Source organism: Aptenodytes forsteri, unplaced genomic scaffold (assembly GCF_000699145.1).
Source record: "Aptenodytes forsteri isolate BGI_AS27 unplaced genomic scaffold, ASM69914v1 Scaffold410, whole genome shotgun sequence".
Taxonomy (NCBI): domain Eukaryota; kingdom Metazoa; phylum Chordata; class Aves; order Sphenisciformes; family Spheniscidae; genus Aptenodytes; species Aptenodytes forsteri.
In genome coordinates this window covers 1,282,443-1,307,912 of record NW_008793958.1, presented here as the reverse complement: position 1 = coordinate 1,307,912, position 25,470 = coordinate 1,282,443, and the positions used below count along the sequence as shown (strand labels likewise).

The window sequence follows — 25,470 nt, the reverse complement described above, 5'->3', positions numbered from 1 at the left end:
TCAGGGCAATGTAGGCTTGGTGCTTTTTTTTAGGGCTGGGAAAAACAACAAAACCCATCTCTCTGTGCATCGCTGAGCTGCAGCCCATGGCCTCTGTCCTGCGTGGGGACCCCGCTTGGTCCTGGTGGCACACATGGGCTAAGCTCCTTCTCCTCCTCCTCCTCCTCCTCCTCCTCTCCCTGGCCTTTCAGGCTGAACCCATCGCACACGCATTTCCACCCTTGTTTCTGTGGAAGCGAAGCTATTTGGGAATGATTCAGCTCCATCAGTCCTTCCTTGGGATTTGGGGTTTGGCTAGAAGTTCCCTCAATGACCCTTCCTATCCTATCTTCCCTGGCTCTGTATGTACAGAGGCAATTAAACTTAATTTATTCTGGCCCGCTCAATAGTAAAGGCCAGAAGGCACTATTAGATCGCAATCTGACTTAAATTTATTGATCTAATTAGTGCTCAAAGGTATAAATGGGAGGTGGGAGCAGGACACCTGACATGTGATGCTGCGTGGAACTGGTCCCTTCTGCTCTCCTTAACGCAAGCCTCCAGGTTGCCAGGGGCTGTCAGTTTTTCTCCATGAATAACTGATTTCTGTAGGATTTGCAGGGAAGAAGTCTGCGTAGCTGGACTTTGTTCTGACGGTGCAATCTGTGCTGTCTGCAGCTCCCCACGACCTGCCAGGGAGCCGTGTTTTGATTTTGATCCATCACGTCAATGAATATTCATCAGCCTTCTGAAGGTTTAATGCTATTTGCCTGGTAGCTAACATATTCTTTCTTTCAGCCTCTCCCTTTTTAGCCCTGGTTGCTAATAACCTACACCCCACTCAGCCTGCACTTATAGGGTGGTTTGGTTTTTCGAATTGTTTATAGATGAAAATGAGGAACCTCAGTAGCTCCGAAGCTGGAAGCAGGTCAGAAATACCTTGTCTTGGTTGCTACATGACTGTCTGCTTTAAAACCCGAAATAAAATCTTGCTTTTCGGTCTGTCATTCAAACTCCTCGTAAAACATCGTCAGGAGTGTGTAGCTCTGAAGAGCAGGTGGTGTTCTGATAAAAGCTTTCTGTACATTTTTGCAAGCCCAAGTCAGAGCTTGCACGTAGCAGTGGATTTCAAGGATGAGGTTGATGTGGTTATTGAAAAGGGGATGGAAAATGCCCTGTGGAAGAGGAGGACGAGTCTGCTCCAGACCGGCTGCAGGAGCAGGATCAGGCCCTGGTCTGGGCATGCATGGCCGTACCCATGGACTGGAAATGACCAAGTGACCAAACTTTGCACAGATGAGGACATGCGGGTTGGGACCGAGCTCCTGTGCCAGGCACGAAGCGCTGGGCAGCCACCAGCATCTCCTTGTGCACCCTGGTTCTCATGGCTCTTTAAAACCCAGACCTGCAACATTTTCCTCCGCATTGGAGGGGACAGAGAGGTCTATGTGCCTTTGTTTTTTTGTTTCCCTCCCTCCTTTAGGAAAGAAACTCCCCAGCAGGTCCCCAAACCCTCCTAACACTGAAGGGATGCCAGCAGGCTGCTAATGGATTTGCTGCGGTGCTGGCTGCCGGGGAGCCGCGATGAGAGAGATTTCATGGCAGCTGAAATTCCTCCGGTGGCTGCATTTTTCTACGTGCAAGATGCTAAATGTGAAATGAGATTTGGGGCTCTTTGGGAAGGGGGGACCCTCCGGACTGGGCACAGAGCAGTTGCACAGCCTGGGATTATCCCCCGTGAAGACCCAATAACCATTTCCCATCGTTCGTGGTTCAGCAGATGATTACACCATGTGCTAAAAATATGCGATTGAAGACAATTTCAAGGCTCAGATCCTCTGTTAAAGTAATGTGGGCAGAGCCTGAATTTTCTGCAAGGTCCCTATTTTGGAAGGGCAGCATTTGCCATGCATGGGTCTGCCCCCAACCTGCCTCCGGCGCTGGCTCTCCGTGGGGCACAGCAGCTGTTTATTTAGGCGTATAAATCCGTAGTCGGAGGGGAATGGCTGGCTCCAGGGAGATCAGACACTCCTCTCCAAATGCTGACCTTTTTTCCCAAGTCTTTTCATAGCTTTGTTAATAAATCTGAGTCATCCATATTTCAACCTTCTGCATTAACCTTGGCTGTTTGTCCTGTCTCTTAATGTCTCAGTGTCTTGTTTTGCAGAGATAAAATGTGTGGGTGTGTGGCTTTATAAGACAAATGTTTAGGCTTTTTAAAAATTCTCTACTTTGCTGGTTGATTTTTCTCCTTAGGGTGTTTCTCTGCTGTCCCCATTCCTTGTAGGTGGCCCTCCTCTTGTATCGTTGACTTGACAATCCCAATTTTGGGGCAGTATTTGCCTGGTCCTTGCCATTACCAGTTGGGCAAGACACATGTCTCCTGCCCTGAGCTTTGCTCCCAACCTGAGTTTCAGAAATCAGCAAACCCCAAGCGCCCGCCGGCGTGAGCGATGCCCGACGTAAGCACTGCATAGGAAAGTCTGAGCTACCGGCACCGTGTGATTTTTATCAGCTGAAATCACATCTTGTAAATATTTACTGGAATTTCAAGTAGGGTTTATCTAATTAAAGCCAAGTAAAACTTTCCATGAAAAAGAGCCGCCCAACCGGCAGTTGCTGGTGGATGTTTAGGGACACGTTTAAGAGCTGGGGGGAGAATATAGGATATTTTCTCAGCTCTGCTGTTGTCTGTGGCTCAGGGCATCCTGAGCCACATGAGGTCTTCAAGCACCGAGTCACCCATGCTGGGGACCACGTACCTGGTGGCCCCGAGCACGTCCAGCTGTTCCTGGCAGCAGCCTCCCAAATTTGCCATACTCCTGGCCGGACTGAGACAGGGGCTGGCCTGGCTGCCACAGCACGGGGAGGTTGGCGGGCATTTGCTGGGGTTTGCAGCAGTGGTGGGGGTCCAGGACCCCTCTCCCCATGGGAACGGCAGCGTGTCCCCCTGCTGCTGCCGGCTTCAGTACAAGGCAAGCAAATGCATCTTTTTAATTTGCGTGGTCGTCAAGGTTGCCAGGACTGTAAATGTCAAATCTGAGCAGAAATATTTGGCACGTAAACCATCTCTGCTCTTCCCCTCCACGCCGAACGCGTGGGTGGCTTTGATTCCTCCTCCCCTCGGTGGGATGGGAGCGCAGCGCTGCGGGGCGGCTGCTTGAGCCTCCTCTCTTCTCTTCCCCTCAGGATCTAGTGCCCAGGAGGGAGTGACGCAGAGGATTTTGGCCATGGCCCCAAGGAAGAGGAGCGGTCGGGGGATCTCCTTCATCTTCTGTTGCTTTCGCAGCAGCGACCACCCTGAGATCACGTACCGGCTGCGCAATGACAGCAGCTTCGCCCTGCAGACCATGGAGCCCGCGCTGCCCATGCCGCCAGTGGAGGAGCTGGATGTCATGTTCACCGAGCTGGTGGTAAGTAGAATGCTTTTTATTTTTCTTTTTTTTTCACCCTTTTTTTTTCCCTTTTCTAGTCTCTCCAGGCTTGGGTTTGAGTTTTCAGGCAAGCTTTGGTGTGAAGGGAGCATCAGGGCTGCTGTTGGGAGCGGTTCTGCACTGAACCTTGAGCTCTGCTCATCCCTGAAGTCCTGCCAGTTTGGGGTGGTTCCTCTTTCTCATTAGAAAGCCTTGATTTCTTACAGCAGGGCTTGGGGGCTGGTCTGGCTTTTTGTACCTCCAGGGTGATGCAGGGATGTCCGAGCCAGTAAAGCACGTTGTCCCCCGTAGGTGCAAAGTGACTTTACTTGCTGGGCACTCTGCCCCGCAAAAATCCTTGGGTGTGGGCTAAATTCAGATTTGGAGAGTCAGGTTATTGTTTCTTTATCCCTCGGTACCAAAACTCTGAAAAACATGGATCAAAAAAAAATTGACAGCCAAAAAAAGCTTTAATTTCCTCTAAGCAAAAACATTTTGGTGTGGTTTGTTGGATGGACCCAGAGTGCTCCACTTTGGGTTGATTTAGCAGTGTAATGGGGTTTCTCTATGGTGCTTTGATGCATAGAGGGAGCTGGGAGTTGTGATGCTGGTCAGTCACACCTCGTGGTGTAGCATGTGCCGTTAGATGCCAGGCAGCATGGTTTTGGTGAGCCAGGCCATTTGGTAGAGGAGGGCTCCAGGTTGTATTACGAGAGCCGGTTTTGCCCAGACATCTTTCTCCATGGGCGGGATGAGAAGGCAGACTGGGACACCCGACGCAGCACGATGGGAGTGAGACGTCCCTGCAGCAGGACCTCTTCTTGCAAAGAAGCAAAACACTGCCAGTCAGATTTGGTTTGTTCAGGTGGAGCGAATGCCTCTGTTCCACGTTTTTCTCCACTGATAACTTGGCCAAATCAGATTTTCCTGGGGAAGTTCATTCCCATGGAAAACTCCTGCTGTGCCCCTGCCAAAGGCAGCGTAAGGGCTTGTTGCGCTGCGGCTCGGCGTCGCCAGCTGGGCTGAAGGAGGCACCTGCAGAGGCTCATGCACTGGAGCCCCATCAAACCTGCACGCCCGCAGTGCTTTCCTCAGCCCGGGATTTTCAAAGCGTCTCCCCCAAATTCAGCCAGATGCTTCGTGCAGAGGCTGTGCTGCAGGGAACCGCTGTGTGTGCAGCGAGGCAGGAGCCCAGTGGTGCTCGCAGGGACCAGTCGGGCCTGGGGCATGCCCCGGTGTGGCCCTTCTGCTCTCCATCCCTTGCTCTGTGCTGCTGAGATTTTGGATTCTTTCCCCCAGCCAAGGGTGAGAATAAGGCTTGGAGGCACCTGCTGCTCCAGGGCACGCCGGCAGCAAGGAGCAGTGCTGGCTCCCCAGGGACTGAAGTCATATAGGGAGGGGGGACAGCGGGTGCTCACTGTGCTCCTGTGCAAGCAGCTGCAACCCCCTGGCTCCCCAAAAAACCCATCAGGCAGATCTCGACCTGAGCCAGCGCCGGGTGGGAGGGAGGCGGAAGCGGAGCTCTGCCCCGCTGGCTCAGGAGGGCAGATTCCCATTCGGGGGGAGTGAAGTTGCAAATCCCCCCCTCCATTACAACAGCTCCTTCTTGTTCTCAGTAACCTGTTGGTGTCGGGTATTAAATTTCAGCATTAGTTAAATGGTTTGGAAAGTGTCCCACTGTTTCTGTATAAACCCACTGTGTAACATTTGGAAGAGAGACAGAGAAAGCACTCAGAGGCGCTGGGCTGATTTTTATGCCTGCGGGAGCCCGATGCCACCCGGCCTGTCACGCTCGACCGTCCGGGACGGGCTGGCTTGCGCCCACTCTGTGGGACCAGGGCTCCCTCCAAAGTCCTCGGTTGTCTTGGTTGATTGGGTTGAGGGAAGTCAAAGGGGCTGGAGGGGATCTGGAGGCTTTGCCAGCTCGAGTTGGTCCTTGGCCAACTCTTCTCTTGCAGCTTAATAGTGACGTTTCTGCCCCATTTGTTCCCATTCAGGACTCGGAGTGGCAGGGGTGGAAGATTTCAGGCCTGGGACGGGCGGTATCTTTGGGGACGTTGCAGCAGTGGGTTTGGTCACCAGGATGGACAATCTTCCCACAGAGACCAATAACCCAGCGGGGTCCCTGCTCTGCAGATCCCAGCCTGCTGTGTACATCAGAGGGCAAAAACTCTTTCTTTTTGGAGCCATCCCACAAAATATTTTCTGGGCTTTGGGTGTTTTTAAGTGTACCTGTTCATCTGAGTCGGGAAACATCCGTAGCGCGAGAAATCAGTGACTGTCCCGCACCAGCGGCAGAGGACGAGGGCCTGAGCTGCAGAGGGACTTGGAGCAGCTGACTCCAAGGTCAGCTAAAGGCTCGATCTGCTCTCCCGGTGTGTGTTTCCTGGCCTGCTATGTGTTATATGGACACTTTGGATTTTAACTAGAATAGTTCAATGGAATAGTTAAATAGTTAGGGTTTTATTCTGTGGCTGTGCAAGTGTTTCTCAGGAGGAACAACAGGGAAACAGGGGATGTTTTTTTTGCCTGGGCACAAACAGGAGCAATTAGCCTGTAAGAAATGCCCGATTTCCATCCCGGGCTGCAGGGACGATGCGCCCTGTCCCAGCTAGCAGTACGGAGCAGGCGATGGCTTGTCCCTGGCGCAGGGCAGATGCAGATGTTGTTGCTGTGGTCAATGACAGATCACTGCTTCCTCCCAGGGGAACCTTTTCCCTTTCCCTTCCTTTCCCCCTGCCTGGGCTGAATGGGTTTTCGTCGGGGTATTGTTGGGATGTCGCTCAAGCGGGCACCGGCCCCTTCTGAAAGGCTTTTCTTTGTCCGCTGTCCTGCCGGGGCTCCGGCCAGGCTCAGCCACCCAGGGAGGAGCAGGTGCTGGCAGAGAGGCACAGACAAAAGCGGGGTATTTCAGGAAGATTTACGAATTTGCAGCTCCCTTGGCTGGGACAAGGCTTTGCCATTTTGTGCAGCTCTCCTTGCATCGACACCGGTGCATCCCACCGGCTCGGGTCAGTGGTGTTTGCTTCCTGGGGCTCGTGCAGCAGTGTGGTACCCGCCAAGCAACATCCATCAGATTTAAGGATTTCAGGAGCCATCAGTCCTCCCGTCGGACACATCAGGAGGATCGCTGTGCCATGGGGCTGCTCAGCCCCGGCTAGGGGGGAATATCTGGGGCTGCATGAGCTGCCTGCGAACCAAGAGAACAAAGCTGTGCCATCTGCCACGGCTTCTTTCAAGAGGCTCCTGCGTATCCAGGCTAACAATACGGCGTTTCTTCAAAGGCTGAAATCTTGCTTGCATGCTCAGAGAAAGCACTTGCAAAGCTCCACATAATGGTGCCATATGGTAGATCTTGCCGTAACAATCCTCTCTATTTTCTGCTAGCAACTAGACTTTCCACCAGATGGGTAAATGACTGATGTCCTTTATATCTGCTTAACACTCCTTGTCACTCTGAGGTTTGTAATGAAACGCTCTGTGTGTGGTGGTGTGCATCGGCCCTGTGGGACGTGCGCCGGGCAGGGGGGTGGAGGCATGGGGGGACTGAACGGCTTGGTCTGGAGAGGGCAGCAGGAGCCCCGGCACAACCCAGGACACCTTGCTGGCTCTCTTCTCAGTGGGGCAGGTCGCAGCAGCGTCTCTGTCCCGGCAGTATGAGAGCGATGCTCTGGCGACTCCTCAGACCACCTGGATGCTTGGAGGAGCTGCCGGGTCCGGCGTGGCTTTGCTTGCCCCTGGAGCACAAGGTGCTGCCTCTCCCTGGTCCCACACCTCGCTCCCAGCCTGCATCCCTGCCAGCGGAGGGATGGGCTCAGAGGAGATGCTGCCCCAGCCGCCCCTCGAGGCTTGTCCTCCTAAATACCCGGGCTTTGAGGAAGTTCCAGTTACTGCTCCCAATGGGGCTTCTCAGACTTTTCACCTCTGACTTGTCGTTAGTGATGCGGAAGAAATCCATCTAGCCCTGCATCCTACCTGTGATGTGCAGCAGCCCATTTTTAGCCTATGAAACCAGAGCAGGTAACCTTTCCTGGGTCCCTCTGCCCAGACTCCAGCAGCCGACAAGTTTTCGGAGACCTGGGGAGGTGACGCTGGGAGGCAAGTGGCTGTACAGTGTCCCCAGTCCCCCGGGCTCAGGATGGGTGCAGACCCTTGCCCGCTGATGTTGCATGGTGTTAGTGACTGCCTTCACGGTGATCTGCTGGAGGGGAGATACTCACACATGGTCTCTGAAGTGCTGGGCTTTATGCCTTCCCCTCCCGTGATGGGGAAGGCTGCTCCATCCCTCCCTGCTGCTTTATGAAGTAGTGGAAACTCAAGAGCCTGGGGAACAAAAAAAAGGTCTCTGGCAGCTTACAAGATTTATCACAGCATTTGTTTTTGCTGTACTTGGGACAACTAATGCATTTCATCAGAGCTGCTCTTTGGATGCTATCTGTTAGGAGATAGCATCCTCTGTCACAGAGATTAATTCTGTGTGGCCTTTGAAATGCTTCATGGTGGGCGATTGGTCTGTGGCTCACGATGTGGGGTGCTTGGGTAAAACGTTCCATCCATAACTGTCCTGCAGAGCTGTACCTTCCCGCCCCCTCGGCGTGCCGGGATGATTGCTATTTTATATGCTGCTTGAACAGGGAGCGGAGGACAACCCCAATGCGAGGAGAAGGCAGTGGGGCGGTCAGTGTGAGCACTGTTACGTGTTAATAGCAGCGCCAGGTTGGGAACTCATTGCTAGCGATACCCAGTTTTACTTAGGAACTTAAGTAATGTGCTTTTCCCCTGGTTTCTAATGCAATAAGGAGAAAGTATGAGGTTTTGGGCCTTGCAGAACAACACGGCTTTTAAGTGACAGCTGAGGGATCAGCTGCAAAGCCAAGCTTTGCATTTCATGCTTGCAGGTCAGCTGTCGTTTTTTGCTGCCTGGTCTTCGCAGCATTAAGGACTTCAGGATTTGGGGAACCGCTGAACAGTGGCTGAAGCCATTTTCCCCTATATCTGCAAAGAAAAGCATGCAGTTGGTACCCAGAAAAAAATACGATTGCAGTAGCCTTTGTGTTCTGGGCAAAAGAAAACACCCCTTTCTGCAGAGTCTGTCGAGGGCCAGACACTCAGCGCGGGGCTCCTGACCCCGTCCCACCACCGTCTCCCAAGACCAAGCTCCCTTGAGCTTGTGAATCGCTTTTAAGGAAGAAAACCAAGTGATTTGGTAATGTCTTCCTTTAATTCACTCTCCAGGGAACCATGTGGACACTTTTACTGGGCTGCCCAGGTTCTGCTCGTTAGATGCAAACAGCCTGGACCTGCCATGCTCTCGTCCCAGCCCGCCACTCACAGCGCTTGTTTTCATCACCTTGTGGCGTTACACCCTCGCAGATAATCTCTTAAACGTATGTTTTGATAGGTAAGCATCTGATATAGAAGTCACACACCTACTTGGCAAGAAAATAAGGATTTTCTGCCTACACGCATTCCACAGACCTGAATGAAGTAATCCACTGAGGAACACTATATTTCAGCTGAAGCATTCATGTAATTGCAATATCTGTTACAGCTACAAACTAGCATGGGGGCTTGCCCAAAAACCATGCCGCTCCCAACCCATAATTTTACAAAGGAGCCATGTTATAGCACAATGTGAACCCCAGCTGAAGGCAGAGAGCACGTAAGAAACCCTTTTGTTTCCAGGAGAAGTACAGCTGAAGTGGAAAAATTATATGGTCTACCTGCTAAATGCTTTCCACTTTGCACTTTGTAAAAGAGGAGGCCACATCCCTGGGAGATGCCTGGGCAGCTCATTCGGTAACGTGTCGGTGACCTTAATTGGGGCATTTAGGTTTTTGGCTTACACCGGCTCCAAATGTTTCTGGCACAGGTCACCACGGAGGGTACCGGCCTCATTGGATGCGGCATTTGCTCCAGCAGTGGTCTTCTCCTTCCTGATTTCTCAGTGGTTGCTGGAGTTAGGGGCAGGATTGAGGAGCACGTGGGTTGTGCTTCATCACCAACCTCAGCAGGAAGCATTCCTGCTGGGAATAGCCTGTGCCTGCCTTGTGTCCGTTGGCAGATGCAAGTGAAAGCTGTTCATACCGCTGTAGTATCCGTCGCTTCAGAGTCTGGGCGTTCTCGGTGTGTGAGCATCACTGAGGTCGGCTTTTGGCAGCCGAGGCTTTCTGCAGCCCCACAGGCAGGATCCTGCCTGAGCGCCCGGTGGTCCTAATTCCCATCAACTCCAGTGTTCAAATCAATACTGTTATTTACGGGGGTCAGCTTCCCTTCCCCAACAACAACCTAACACCTCTAAGCCCATCTGATGCCTGCTTGTGCTAGACATCTTGCTGGATGTCAAACCTCGGTCAGAAATCGACTCCTCGCCGGGTGACTCTCTGCTTTGCACCTGATTAAGTTCTTAAAAATGGCTTTAGGATACCAGGTGTGACTAAAGCCAGGGTTGTGGGGAAATGAGGACTACTTGTCCCACCCAAGCCATGGGTATGCAAGGAGTCCATTACCATCTTACGTTGCCCATCAGCATCAGGCTGTCACTGGCTCCTGCTAGCCTCGGCTGCATCCTTCGGGTCCCGCGTGCAGAGTGGTAAATCTTGGGAAGCTTTCAGGATTGAGTTGGCATGGGGCTTTGCAGCCACTAATTCCCATCCAGCCCCGTTTTGAAGCCCTTCCCAGGGCATTATCTGGGGAAACCTTGCAGCGGTTTAGCCCCAGACCAACCATGCACAGCTTTCCTACGTGAGCATCCCTGTCAGGCAGGGGACATCTGAAGCCACACTTGACCTGTTGGCTTGACTTCCAACTTCAGTAGCTCTGAGGGACGCCAGCAGCGGAGGTGGTATCTAAAAACTGATTGAAAAGGGAGCTGCTTCTTTGGGTCTGTAAATAGGTGGGAAATCCACACCTGAAGCCGCCTTCTTATTTATTTCCCAGCTCTGTGCTTTGTTATGGTAGGAGGTGCACCCATCAAAGGACAGTCATGCCCAGCTGTAGTTGATTTGATTTAATCCATTTTAGCTATCACAGTAGTAAATAATGGGCTGATACATCTTATTTTTTTGTTTTCAGGGTTTACGTACAATTGTGTGGAAAAAGTGCGCTGGTGATCTACCTGCGGGGCTTCTAGATCTGAGAGTACTCTTCGGGATAAAATTGCATAGATCAATAACTCAGGCTGGAAAAGTACCCTGTGTTAATTAAAATGAGAGAAAGGTTTTCTAGGTAATGTCGGTGAAAAGGTCACAGAAGGCCGAGCTCAATAAATTAAAAAAAAAGTATATATGTGGTTTTAGATATATATTACAACAAAAAAGATTGAGAAACCTAAGTGGATACTTCTCTTTTAAAATACACTAATATTGGAATATGAACACCTTCAAAACCTTTAGCCTATTAAAATAATGAATTAAATTAAATGATATTAAAGCATTATGTGCTGTCTGCCTCAGTTAGGTGTTTGAACTGATGGGAACATGAACCAGCTGCAGCTAGAATTTATTGAAGAGCTAAATCAGCTATTGATGGCCGTAATCTTTCCTGCAGAAGAAGACAGGAATACATATTTTATTTACGTCTGTCCAATGCATTCAGGTCAATAACTGAAAACTGCAGAGCAGGGTGGATTGGGGTCTTTCCTCTTCCAGTCTGGGACTAAAAATTCAATGTGGGAAGAGGTCAACTAGGTGTAAGCACTTCAAAGTGCTTACACATTATTCCTTGTTGCTGCTGCTAATTCCTTTGCTGTGGGCTATTTCCTTTATTTAAAAAAATCATTACACGATAAAGGCAAAATTAATAAAAATCTTCTATCCGTTATACTTATTCATTAATAAATATAAGTAGTTACATTTTGTTCATGTTCTGTAATTCCAGCTGCAGGTTGTCATGGGTAAATTACAAATACATAGTGGTAATACTGGCTGGGACCAGTTTGTCTGGGAGGTTGTTTTTAAGTTCTCAGAGTCCTATGGCTGAAAAGACGTGTGCTAAGGAGGAGGTATTTTTATTACTAATACTAAAAATAAAAGACTTCATTCACTACCTTCCTATTTAAAAAAAACACGCTAAGATAAATCTGCATATGTTGAGAATTGTAATCGCCTAAATAAATGTTGCAGATAGAGGAGGTGCAGGACGCGCGTGAAGGCGGCTGTTGTGTGCGCTGCAACAGCCACTGACCAGTAAGTCTGTTTCTTTAGGAAAACAGCTTAAAAAGAAAATAACGAGCTAAGTAAGATCGATTCTGAGGTGGAGGTTGGTCACGCGCCGGCGCAGATCGCAGTCAGGGCTGGCAGTCGCGGGCAGGCAGCTGCCCGGCTGGCCATGCGGGCAGCGCCTTCGCGCAGCGGAAGAAGATTAGATGAGGTACAGGGGGAAAAATGCTGATTGTCGTTTCCCTTGACACTGCAGCGTTCTGGGATAAATCAAACTGATGAACTTGGAGAAGAATGCCTGGAAGAGAGCGAAAAAGCGATATGACCCCTGAGAAAGGAAGCTGATGCAGGCTTCAACAGGCCATTATTTATTTATTTTTTAATTCCCGTGCTGTAGCAGTTAATGCCAAATGTTGCCAAAAAGTTCCCGCTTGTTTCTTTCTTTCTATTTTTTTTTTCTTTTTTGAGCAATCTTGGATCTCTCATGCTTTATTTGGGGATGCAGGAGACCTTGCCTTTACGTGCTGTAGTCTCACTGGTGTCCTTACAGAAGTTTCTAAACTCTGTACATCCATCCGTCAGGAGTAAATTCACTTGCTCTTTATTATGTTGGTCATTTATTGATCCAGTGATGTCTTTCTGTATATGTGTTTGTATATATATATGCACACATATGTATGTATATATAAACCCAGAACAAGCCAGCAAATTTTAATTAATTTTTATTTCAATTACGACAATGGATAACCTCCTTATTTTCCCCTGTCATCTCCATGTATTACACTTACGCAATTTATCAGCCATAAAGGTGCATTAGACTGATAAGTTTTTCATCTTTTTTCCTACCCACTCTGAAGATATTCCGGAGGTGCAGACCCCTGTAAAGGGAATCATCCCTTACTTAATCTCTACTCCCCAGCTACTTCTTGCAGAATTTTTGGTGGCCCGCAGGACCTGTGGGCTGTAGGGGAAGAACCAGTGATGGTCGTGCTGGGGCATTGCAGCCATGGGTGGGCAACACGTGGGCTTGTCCAGCTCTGAGAGCCCGTCCTGGAGCTTGTTTCTGAGGTCAGAGATTTGCAGCATCACGCTGGCTTCCTGCCGTTGGCCCCATTAAAGCCCATGGCTCAGCCCATGGAAGATGCTCATTAAAACGTCCACCATGGCATGGGTGAAGCAGCAGGGACAGGAGCTTGCACTGAAGGACCGCGCCATCGTTACGTGAGCATCCCTGCAAGAGCCTGGGGCTGGACTTGACGCCTTCTCTGCTGGGAGGGTCAAACATTTCTTCCAGCGGCAGTGCCTCACTTTTCTGCTTGATCTGGCTTTGCCTTCAGAAGGTGGTTGGCGATTACCTTGACTGCAATCCAGAGAGGTGGTAGAGTCTCCCTCCTTGGAGATATTCAAAAGCTGTCTGGACGTTGTCCTGGGCAATGGCTCTAGGTGGCCCTGCTTGATCAGGGGGTTGGACCAGAGGACCTCCTGTGGTGTGGGCTCCTCATACCGCCCGATTGCCAGCTCGGGGAGGTAGGGACCATGGGAACATCTGCTCCCTGAGCGCCTCCAATGCAAAGGTGTAGGGAGGGATGAAAACTTGTTTGGCTCATGGGATCCTGCTCACAGCATGCTGAGCTGAGCCACGTGTTTCCAAGGTAGCTTCAGGAGAATGGCGTGCGATCGCCTTCACTGGAGCTCGTGCTGTGCTCAGAGGGAGGAGGTGCTTGGCTTGAGCGGAGGGCCATCAGCAAAGCAAGCTGCATGGAAGTATTTTACCTCCTAAAAATAGCAAATACATGCTGAGAATCGAATGTCCCCTATGAGTTTTTTTAAAAATCATATTCAAATGAAGATTTAATGTTGAAACGTGTTTCCTGATCTAAAGGTGAATAGTTTAACTGTATGGGATAAATATTTAATAGGAGCGTATCTCTTTCCAGTAAAAACACTCTGGGAGAGACTTCCTTTTGGTAGCAAAATGAGGCTGTTATTTTACGTGCCTTTGACCCAATTCCAAAAAAATGTTTAAAATAGCGAAGTTGGCAGATCCTGCCGTGGGAGGCAGCCAGGTGGAAGGGGCAGAGCTGTGAAAGGTGAGGCTGAAGGGAGGGGTGAGGGACACTGACTCACGGGTTATCTTCTCACTCTTCAACAGCCGCCAACATCACACACTGTAGCAGGAGTGCATGGCTTGCAAATGGCCTATAAAATTAATTGCCAGTTAGAATCACCTAATTATCGAGCTCGTGATGATTAATTGAAGGCGCATATGGGTTTGAGGTTGTGCATGGCTTCTCTGCTGCGTTACGACTCCGCCGTGCAATTGCAAAACACTCTGTCAGAGCTGTGTTTGAACGGTGGTCTGTGAGCCACCAGGAAATGGCTGATGTTCCTGTCCCCTCTTGATCTTTTGGAGTTTGAAGGGCAGTTTATGAGCAGCCTGCTTGGGGCCAAGGAGTACTGAGATACCCATCAGTGAGCGTAAACGAAGGGCTGGAGGTGGGTGCAGGAATCCCCATGCACATAAAACCAGCAAAGACCTGACTCTTCATGGTTAAGTCGCTGTTACAGCTTGGAATAACAGTTGTTAGTCGCTGTTTGATTATGAGGATTTTCATATTTACTGGGTGCCACGTAGTATTTATTTAAAGACTTCTCCCAAGCATTCTGCAAGGTATCATTAGGTAGGTGTTGCTGAGTGATGCAGGGCTGTGATGACTGAACATGTTAGAGCCGGGGCGCAATGAAACATGCTGTGTGGGACTCAGAAGCATTTCTGCACCTTTTTTGGATGTGTTTGCACGTTGTCATGTACCAGCACCTAATATGTTCTTCTACTTTATTCCTTCTTGCTCCCACTTAGGCTTCAGCTCAGTTTAGGTTTTTTTTCTTGGTTAATAAATCTTCACGTTTGCACAAGTTGTATTTTTAGTGTATGGGTATTCTGAAAGTTTCAATAAATATTTTTCTAAGAACCTAAGTACAGATGTGCATTGCTGGTGCTTTCATGCCTGAATCCCAGATTCCCATGGCAGGGACATGGGGTCATGGTGGAAGCATTTTCCTGCACTCACTCAAACCCTCACTGCAGAGGTAAATAATTATCAGGAGACCCTTGTCCTCTCCCACACTCCCAGATGTACTTTTCCAACAAGCTGAATTTCAGCCGAGTCCCTGTGTCAGGTGTCATCCTGTTGGCCGGCTTTAGACCTGCAGAATTGGGGCTGAAGCAGAGCGTGGGTGTCTGACCGGCTCGTAGCCTGAGGAGACAGAAAGGGAGAAGGTCATCGAGCGCGATTTCTGTTTTTCACATGCACAAGACTTGTCAAGGCTGACAAGATTTGCCCAAGGCTGGGAAGGTGATCAATTGCTGGATATGAATCCCTGACCTCCCAAAATTTAGGGGCACGGGGAGGTTTGAAAGCGGTGCTCATTGGAAGAGTCCCTAAGCCAGGTTCTCCTCCCTGGGTGCAGGGGGAGGAGTGGTATCTCAGATTGGGCTCAGGCTTTCTCAGTCCTCACTTTTTTTCCAAGCCTCTGTCGCGGCAGCACATTTATTTCTGTTGTAAAGGTGTCTTGCAAGTCTGCTTCCAGAGCTCCACCAACGTCAGCTGTGTGCAGCACGGTGGTTTGAAGAGTCAGTTGATATGGGGGGAAAAGTCAAGGAAGAGGCAAAGCTCCTCCATGCGTACGTAATGGAAAAAGCTCCATGACACCTTTCCTTTCGAGGAGTAATTTCATCGGGAAGTGAAATTAATACCTGAAGTGGATGTATAAGCCTCTCCGAGATGTTCAGGACTGCCCGCAGCCCTCCGTTGCTGTGTGTTGCACTGGAGGGCCCTTGGGTTTGGGTTACAAGATAGCTGAAGGCTCCATTCCTTGGCTACTGGGTGCAATATGAGCTTTACTTAGATCAGCTGAATTTCTTCGTGTCCTGTGGGCTTGCTGATGCAGGGACCCGTCTTTCCCCATAGGCATCTTGTTCAGCCTTCGCCAAATGGGGTTTTTACCTTTGATTGGGGTACCAGGGGCTACCAGCTTTAGTTGATAAGTGTTATTATTCAGGCAGGGAAACTTTAATGGGTCTCCATGTGGTTTCTTTTTTTTCTTTTCCTTCTTTAGTTGCTGGAATTAAGGGGGTGATTTTTAATGGGGATCCTCTTAATTAAATCCACTGGCTGGGTGGGATGAGTTGGCTGGAGGCCACGGCAGGGCTCTCCTGTGACCTTCTACAGCATCTACAGCGCTCCCACTGCTGCACCAACACAAGGGTTGTCATCAGTAGTGGTGATTTTAAGAGACATCCATGGTTGTAAGATCAATGTTGACTTTAGCAACAAGCCTCCCAGCCCTGCCTGAATGTTTTATTTAGTTAGTTCTCTGATAAAAGCTTTGACCTACATCTAGCACCAGGAAGCGACGAGGCTTTGATAATACTCAGGCATCCCAGTGGAGGGCATGCTGCTAACCAAGACTCCAAGTCAAAAATGGATATGTCCTTTAAAATAAAATCAGATAAACCGATAAAGGTTTCAGTCAGTAAACAGCTTTATCTCTGCCAGGCAATACGTAGTCCAGTTTTGATGAAGAGGATGTACCTCTTTATGAACTGTAGATATTAGGAAAAGTGCTTTCTATTTTTAGTTATAGGAAAACAAACCAAAACCCAAAAAAATCCCCAATTTTCGATGATACAAGGGTGTCGGCAACGGAAATGGGCTGGACCACTCGGGGTGCTCAGTGATGAAGCAGTTATCTGGGGTGGTAAAAAAGAAAGGTGCTATTTGAATTTTTCTTTGCTGTACGTATCTTAGATGTGTTCTATCATCCAGAGCTCTCAATCCTCTGTACGAGGCTATCTTGCAGGCAGCTGTACCGGCTTCATGAGTGTCCTTTCCAAAACGCTTGCTGCCTTTAAAAGCAATGAAGGCAATGTCCGGAAGGAACAAGACAGAGAGGTTTGCAGCCCTGACCTCCCGACAGCCAGCTGTAGCCCAGGAGTCAGGGGGAGGTCAGCAACAGCAGGATGAGAATTAGCATCATTGCCCTGACAAATCGATAGTCACAGGGCGATGCTGCGGGACCACCGTTGCGCTGTGGTGTGGCCCCACATTGATTTACACCGCTTATCTGGGGGGTTGTGTCTGTGCCATCACCTGTTTGTGTACTCATGTTGCATGTTTTGTGGGTTTTTTTTCCCCTTTCCAGGATGAACTTGACCTCACGGACAAGCACAGAGAGGCCATGTTCGCACTGCCGGCGGAGAAGAAGTGGCAGATCTACTGCAGCAAGAAGAAAGTAAGAGACCCGTCCGTGCTGTGGTCGGGGGCTGAGCTCCTTCCCTCCTGTGTAGGGTGGGGAGGAGACGTGGGGAGGGACACAGCTCTCTTGGGATGCCAAGTGGTATTTGGGGTGTCACAGAAACACATCTGTTCCCTGGGGTGTCCCTGGGGAAGCAAGGTCTTCAGTCTCCAAAATGCAGAGCCCTTCCTCCCGAGCCCATTCAGGCTGGAGGAAGTGTCCCCTCACCCTGCATGGGTGTCCCCCACCCCATGCTCGTCCCTGCCAGCACAAGCAGGGTCATGTGGAGCTCCATGGCCCCTGAGGTTGGCATTGCGGTGGCAGGGGGCCGCTCTGGTCACCATCTCTTGGCCCCGCTCTTCTCTGCTGATGTCTGGGGGTCCGATTACAGCCTGCCTGAAAGCCTCCCCCTCCCCTGGGTTTCCAGTTTGCTGCCATGAAACAGGCTTGGGCGTCGTTTTTGTCCTCCCACCAGCTCTTCCCAGAGGACCGCACAAATGGAAAGTGCTGCTGGGGAAGCCGTGCCCCAGCAGCATAGCCTGCGAGAGATTTGGCCCAGCGGTGCGGAGCTTGCTTTTAGGGTCAAGCTGTGTCACCCCTGGGGTGATGAAGGGCTCTAGGCTCACGGGTGTAACTGAGATACCGCTGGTAAGAGACAAAGGTTGATGCGAGTTGCTGATCTGTCTGCTGAGCTCCCGGCGTGACATGTCTGCTCTGCAATGTCGCCCTCATGGCTGTGTTTCTTAACCTGAAAACATGCACGGACATCTTCCCAATGCCGAGATACACTGACGTCTGAGCTTGGTTGCTTTATCCCTTTAGACAGAGGTCAAGAATTGAGGTTCGTTTGTATTTCTGCCGGTAAATCAATGCCAGGGTGGCCAAAGCCTGTGGTGCCTGTGGTTCACAGTTGCAGCATGCAGTGATGCTGGTGCTGGCTCTCACGGTCCGTCTGGGATGGAGCAGACTGCCTCGCCACCTTTCTCCCTCGGTTCGTTTGCTTTTGCTCCTGGGGGCGGGCAGCCCAAGTGGCACGGGGTGCCGCAGGCTGGCCACCTGTGAGGTCGCCAAAATCACTCTTTTTTTCCCCAGTAAACTGAACATTTTTGCCCCTGTATGTTGGCACAGGAGTTATCCCCAGCTATCTGTGCTGGGACTCATTTTCCCTCCCAGCCTTGGCCAAAGCAGAGATCCTGCAGGACGTAACACCGTGGGGAGAAATGGGGCAAAAATCCTCAATCTCACAAGCAAATGGAAGGACGCCGAGGCCTGCGAGGGAAGTTGCCCCCAGTTGGGGGCATGGACCTGTTGGAGCAGGTCCAGAGGAGGGCCACAAAAATGATCCGAGGGATGGAACACCTCTCCTGTGAGGACAGGCTGAGAGAGTTGGGGTTGTTCAGCCTGGAGAAGAGAAGGCCGGGGAGACCCCTTATTGCAGCCTATCAGTACTTAAAGGGGGCTTATAAAAAAGATGGCGGCAAACTTTTTAGCAGGGCCTGTTGCGACAGGACAAGGGGGAATGGCTTTAAACTAAAGGGGGGTAGATTTAGACTAGATCTAAGGAAGACATTTTTTATGCTGAGGGTGGTGAAGCACTGGCACAGGTTGCCCAGAGAGGTGGTGGATGCCTCATCCCTGGAAACATTCCAGGTCAGGTTGGACGGGGCTCTGAGCAACCTGATCTAGTTGAAGATGTCCCTGCTCATTGCAGGGGGGTTGGACTAGATGACTTTTAAAGGTCCCTTCCAACCCAAACCATTCAATGGTTCTATGATTCTGTGATTCAGTTCCCAAATTTGCCACTGTGACCCCTAACCTGGCTGCAGGAGTTGGCTCGGCAGTGCTGGCGGTCACCTGGCCCCGCTTGAGGGGCGCTCGCTGCCATTAATGCCTCTTTTCTCTTGCTGTAGCAATGGCACCAGATTTTCCAGCCGTGTTTTAGGCCAAGAGCAGGCTTACCTTGCTCATGTAGGATTAAGTTTTAAGCCTCTCATAAATACCCCTGAAATCCCTGTATTATTGTTAGGCAGAGGCCTGCCATGCCCGAGATCTAAATCGGAGGGGAGAAGAGATGTTAACAAATTACAGGCACTGGTCTGAATCAACAAGAAAATGGGCAGGAGATGCTTGCTCGTCACTGCCTGTCAGATAAGCGGGGCCGTGCTCCAGTGTGTCTGGATAAGGGGAGACAACAGAGACTTAAATCAAGCAAAGCCGTGAAATTATTATTGTGAGTGGAGATTACGTGCTATCTAATCTCCCAGGGAAGGGTTTAGATGGGGCTGATGATGCCTCTTTCCTATTCCAGCACCTCCTTGCGCTCATGGTTTTTTAAAAACCATGCTGAGAAACTCCCTGCTCCTGGGGGGTGTTGAAGGAAGGAGCCACAGAAGCGCCCCGTGGCATCCTCAGAGGTCCTCGGAGCAGGCGCCCGTCCGAGGCCGGATCCTGGCTGCAACTCTGCCCTGGTCCTCGTTCCTCTGGCCCCTCTCAGCCGCTCCTTCCCTACTCGTGATGTCATCTCGGCGAGCTGCAGAGCATACATGCCACTGCTTCCTTTGAAGGAGATGTGCTCATGGAGACGAATGCTTTTTTCCTGCTTTTTAATTAAAAATGAGCGAGACCATATCAACAGAGTCTTCAGCAGCGGAGGAAACCAGGAATCACGTGGGCTGGAGAACATGTCTCTGCACAGCAGGCTCTAGGCAGTCCTGCTCCTATGGGATGAGGCAGCAGAAACATCGGTGGCTATCCCAGCGGCTCGCAGTAAATCTTACTCATGTACCTATGTTTTTATGAGGACAAATCACCTACAGGGTAGCCCGGCATCGAGGAGAGGGGCTGGGCTTCTCCAGCTGAGAGCAGTGGCTGGGTTTTGGCCAGGGCAGTGGAGCTGGAGACAGGGCAGGGGTCCTACCTCCGTGCCTCAGCTGCAGGCTGAGCGGCGGTGATTTGGGAAGTCCGGGATGCACCCAAACCCTTTGGCCTGCCTGTGTTTAATAGCAAGTTGTCACTTGAGATGCCCTTTGGCCTGCCTGTGTTTAATAGCAAGTCGTCACTTGAGATGGTGGTAACACCCAGTTTCACCTGGTGGGTCCCAGGGGGCTGGCAAAGGTGGACATCAGTCACAGGCAGCTGCCTGACTTGTCAAGAATCCAATATTGTCCCCTGAGCAGTTTTTGCTCTTTCTTCTGCTGCCAATTTTGGCTCCTGTTAGAAACGAGCTGCTGAGTCGGATGACTTCGGTCGGACGACTTTGGTTGGACTTTGAGTCTGAAAGTCCAGTTTGAGCCCAGTTGCAACAAGCTCCCCCTTGAAAGAGCAGCGCAAGGCAGGACAGAAACGCTGTCCAGCCTTCTCCCGGGGAATTTCCTTGAAAATCAGCTTTGCCAGGCTCCAAAATATCTCGCACTGTGGCCATAGCCCGGGGAGCCAGGGCATTCCCCTGCTTCCATCGACGGCAAAGGTATGTGCAGCACAGAAAGCATCTAAATGTCTGTCCTTTCAGCACGTTCCCTGCTGCTGTGTGCCGTCTCTGGCACTTCTGCTTTGCTGTTGGCATCACCAGTCATACTTAGCTCTGCAGAGCATATCCTAGTTGTTACATGTTTTATATATTCCCATGATAGGTAAGATTTGGTAAAAGGTGACCAAAATGAGACATTGTTATGCTGGGTTGTCCTGGCAAGGGACTTGGCAGCACCTGGCCTCGGCAGTGCTCGTCGAGAGGAAATAAGGGAAAACCATCATATTTCCTTCCCTGGAATATTTCCCCCTGCCCTGCAGCTCCGTATCCTGATTTCTCTGCCCCGCAAGCGGCTGTTTTTATCCCAGCCCACAGTACTGGCTGGGCAGGGCGGAAGTTTTGTACTCCCTGATTCTCCATCCATGGAGACGCCGGGTCTGATCCCAGCCCTGACCCTGCTCGGAGCAGGGGGATGCACTGGATCAACTGCCCATGGTTCCGTCCCACCTGCATCACCCTGTGATGCTCTGGGTGGGGGCAGAGGGATAAAAAACATCTCGTGATGGGGGCTGGTGAGTCTGTCGGCAGCGACCCGAACGGGAACTGAAGTCGGCATTAAATCCAGCAGCCGTGCAGCGCTTGGGTCAGGAGGGAGATTTAAAGTTGATTGGAGAGACCTTCTTTGAAGTTGTCAGCCCCCTCTACGGCTGTAATAAAGCAGGGAAATGCGAAGAGGGAGATGCATTAACAGTGGGATGAAATCTGCTTTTAGAAGTGGTATTTCTGGACGATGACTCGTTTCATACCTCATCCCGAAATATTTCACTCCCTGCCGGCCCCGCTCTCCAGGAGAGGATATTGCTCGGAAGCGCAGGGAGGAAGCGGGAGAGTTTCCAGCTTTACCGTTTCTTTGGCTGCGGGTTTGCTTCAGTGGAAGAGGGTGACTCAGGATGGCCTTTCTCAGGAGGCCACGCTCCAAAGGGAGTTAATAATTAACACTTAGCGCTTATTCTGCAGCACCTCTTAATTACAGGAGGTTTGGCTCCTGCCAGCCGATGTACGTAACGTCAAGCTGTTAAAGCAGCTCGCCAGGGAATTTTTATGAGCCTCAAAATATGGGTGGATAAGGGGTGTTCAGGCACAAGCTCAGCATAAATAACCAGGTAGAAGGGATTGGTAGTGAAAACCAGCTCAGGCGAATGCAGGGTCTGACTCTGCCCCCCTCCCTTTCGATTCGGCTGAGCTCTCTGAGCATCTGTAAAGCCGGGGTAGGGGAAAAATGACCTGCAGGGATGCCGAGCGATGCTGCACTCTTAAACTCGTGTTGAAAACCTGTTGGCATCGCTAACGCTGGGTGTGTAGCTCTCGGCAGTGTTAAGCTGTCCCCAGCAAGCAAAGCTTACATCTAAAATTTCCTCAGACATCAGATATAAAACCAGGATCCCTTCGCATTAGGAGAAGGCAGCGATGGTGTGTTTGCAGGGGAGAATGGAAAAAAATGTGATAAATAGGGAAATGAGTGATGGCTCTCCAGTAATACTATTTTTCCCAGCCAGACGGCCTCTTTCCTCTCTAACTGCGCCTTCCATCCGCTTCCTCCAGAGAGCTTCGCTTTCCAACTCACTCTCCCACTTGTAGCTCAGTCCTGCGGCACGTTCACGGGGCTTGTGTTTCCATCTATTTCCTTCATTTAAAAAACATCAATTATTCTAAAAAAACATCAAGCAAAAAGCTGCAGTAGCAGAACTAAGAGCAAAAGCTGACAAAGATGGCATGCAAGGGAAGGAGGAAAAAATAGCTTGGTGTTTTGCTGTGCTCCTGGTCACCTGGGATGGATGAGAAACGTTTCATGGCCTCTGAGCATCCAGATATACCTGCGGTTATTGCAGCAGCAGGTTGAAATATCATCTCGGGTGTCATTTTCTCGGGCTGACCGAGAGAAATGGGCTGTTTTCATGGCTGGGGGTATTTTTCAATAGGAAATGTTTATAGTTTTTATCTTTAAAGGTAATTCCCTTTTTAGTTCCAATCACAACACACTTTTGTTTAAGCGAGGTTTTTCTCCCTCTCCAGCCAAAAAATTCATCTGTTAGCAATCTTTTTGGATTTTAAAGCGAAGCTTTTCAAACAATGAACCAGCTGACTACGAAAGGCATCTGGTCATGCTATATTTGGTTATGGGGAGCATAATTTTTAAACCCTGGGAAAAGTGTACAGGGGCATGTGTGTATTTGTAGAGGAGAGGGTATAGGAAGTGTTAGCATACAGAAAACCAGAGTGGTCTGGGATGGGACGGTTTGGACCCCGAGATCCCAACTTGGGGAGAATCCGATGAAATTACAGCCCTTCACGGCATCACTCCGCGAGCCTTTGGCAGCGCACGGGGAAACGGCTTTAGTTGCATCATTTAGTTTCTGTTGCAGGGATACCTGGGGGAGCTGAGCAGCTGGAGGGACGAGGAAGATCCAGAGGGCTACGGTGGGCCAAAACCGCCGCCGCGGCACGCTTGGCAAAGGCTCGGCTGTATCAGCGGAGCTGGGCTAGATTTAAACTTCCCATGCAGGCTGCAGACCCGTCGACTTTAAAACCCATCCACACCACTGTCTGCTTCTTTTTTGACCTTGCAAGCGGCATCCAGGTGGATCATCCGCAGTAGGCAGGGAGGGGGCGTTGCCGAAATACGGTGGGCTGCCAGCTGCTGCCAGTTTTCCCTTGCTCCGCCGTTACGCAGCAGCAAGGAGGGGTGGGGAACACTGTGCAAAATAAAAATGCAATCAGGAGGATGCGTAAAAACGAAGGGGGTTGCTTCTGTTTTTGCAGCAGGTGGCGACTGAAGAGGATTGGGTTTTTTTAACCCCTTGCTGTGACTTTCCTGGTGTGAAGTTCTCCTGGAGCAGACCAGCCTTGCAGGTGGTGCCAAGAGGGAGGCGAACCATCAAAGTCACGAGCGTTGTTGCTAAAGGGCTCTCCGGGGTTTGCTTGGAGCTGGCTGCTGTGAGCCAGCCCTTTCCTTATGACTTGGTTTCACCTTGAAGGATCTAACCTGGTGTGTTGGACATCAGGCGGTTGGGGAAGCCGGCCAGCCACCCTCTGGGGCTCAGGTATCGCAGAGCAGCTCCAGATCCATCAACACCACCACAGGTTGCAGGTGCGGGAAGGAGGCTGCTGGATCAGACAGAGACAGGTGCCCACAGGCTGGGCACCTGAAAAGCATTGCCAGAAGCTTGGTTTGGAAGCAAAGCAGCTGTAATGAAGCACAGAGGAGCTTTACAGGCATCTTTCTCCCCGCTGCCATGGGGACATGCTGCGAGCAAGAGGGTGCATTGCTCCTGGCGGCTGTGTTCCTGCAGGCCAGAGGGGCAGAAGCTCATGGAGATGCACCTTCCAGGTGTAAATAATGGTGCCTAAATGCAGCCGAGACCAGCCTGCGAACTGCTTTTGTGCCACCGCTGGCTGAGCCACCACCTCTGTGCTGCTGTCCGGTGTCCTGAGGAGGGTCACTGGGAAGAGCAAGGGCACTTCTGGCTGTGGGAGCTGCCGACACCCCAAGGCCAGAGGGGCAGAAGCTCATGGAGATGCACCTTCCAGGTGTAAATAATGGTGCCTAAATGCAGCCGAGACCAGCCTGCGAACTGCTTTTGTGCCACCGCTGGCTGAGCCACCACCTCTGTGCTGCTGTCCGGTGTCCTGAGGAGGGTCACTGGGAAGAGCAAGGGCACTTCTGGCTGTGGGAGCTGCCAACACCCCGAGGGGGAGGCACACGGGCTGTGGAAGTGTCAGGCTTGTAACCAAGATGTGGCAGGGCTGGGGAGCGTGAAATCTCCCCGGGAAGAGCAAAGGGATGGCTGGAGCTGGCAGATTGGTGACCTTCGCTTGGAAAAGCTCCCGCTAATGAGGCATCTTGACTGGGCGCTGCTTGCCCCGCGGCACACGGTGCCGACGGAGGGGATGGAGCTTGATCGTCGGGTTCACACCAAAACACCCCCCTGCTACTGCCACCGCGGTGTGAAACAGCCAAGCGGCAGCATCCATCAGCCCCACACACGGAGCCTGGGGGCAAAGGGGCAGCGGAGGCGTGGAGAGGGCACAGCGATGCCAGGGCCGCAGCTGATGTGATTTGTATTTTTGCCAGGTCCCTGGAAGGAAGAAGTGGGTGTTGGGGGGAGTGGGTGGGAACGAAGTGAGGGATGGGGCAAAGATTGCCCTTGGCTGCATGACTTTGGTGTTTCCTAATTTTTGCAGCAGAGCACTTGTGTGGTGGCACATCGGGGCTGCTTCCCGGAGGACAGTGAGGGGTGTTGATGCAAACGTTACAGATGAGAAGGGATACCCGTCCCTGCACTGTACAATTACAGCCATCAGCGTGCCTCTAAAAGAGCAGTAGTAGTAGTAAGCCACAGCATGGCACCGGGCCGTCAGCGGAGCTCGGATCAGCCCTCACTTCTATGCTTCTTGAGAGCAAACACAGCAAAGACCTAAACACAGCCCAGAGAAGAAGAAATCAGGAGATTTCTTTCCCACATTTCCCCAGTGCCAGCTGGGCACGATGCGATGGAGCATCCTGGAGGGCCGACATTGGCGGTACTCAGCTCTGCGTCTGGGCATCCCTCGTCAAAGGCAGGCTGCAAAACTCACATCCCCAAAACCCACCCTGGGTGATGGGAAACCATCTTACAAATTCACCCTTTCAAACCATGATGCCTGGAGAGGTTCCTCCCTCCTCCTGGCTCTGAGCAAAGCCTTGCGAGTCACTTCCCTCCGGGCTCGTCGCGGTGTCGGAGATTTCTCTACCGCCACAGAATGCACTAAAGGACACTTATCGGTGTGCTGTAGACCATTAGCTGCAGTAATTACCACTGAGCAACGTCCTGCAGCGAGACGAGGGAAGCCCGTGCCCTGATCTTTGCCTGCTTTATTGTGTAGTCCCCCTTTGCCTGGGAAGCTACTTTCCGACGAGCCTGCCCGGCTGCTCATCTGAATTAATGAGGTTCTGCTGCACTTAATTGAGAGCGCTCTCTAAATTGGGGGTTTCAGGGAGGAAATGCAAGAGCCCAAGGGAGCCGAGCAAAGGGAAATATTTATAATGCAGCATGTTAATTATAAATGAGCAGTTTAGCCAATTTTGTTGTTCAGCCTCCCCTCCGCCCCTCTTCCC

At 51.0% G+C, this 25,470-nt stretch overlaps 1 protein-coding gene across 1 annotated transcript in view; it reads left to right on the top strand.

Annotated features, from left to right (window-relative positions):
• DAAM1 (dishevelled associated activator of morphogenesis 1) overlaps window positions 1–25,470 on the top strand; it is an 83,294-nt gene that overhangs the window by 16,587 nt on the left and 41,237 nt on the right. Inside the window, exons 2-3 of the mRNA XM_019473555.1 lie at window positions 3,169–3,392; window positions 16,757–16,846. Coding sequence (XP_019329100.1) covers window positions 3,210–3,392; window positions 16,757–16,846 — 273 coding nt within the window. The 5' untranslated portion in view covers window positions 3,169–3,209. The remainder of the gene's footprint in view (window positions 1–3,168; window positions 3,393–16,756; window positions 16,847–25,470) is intronic.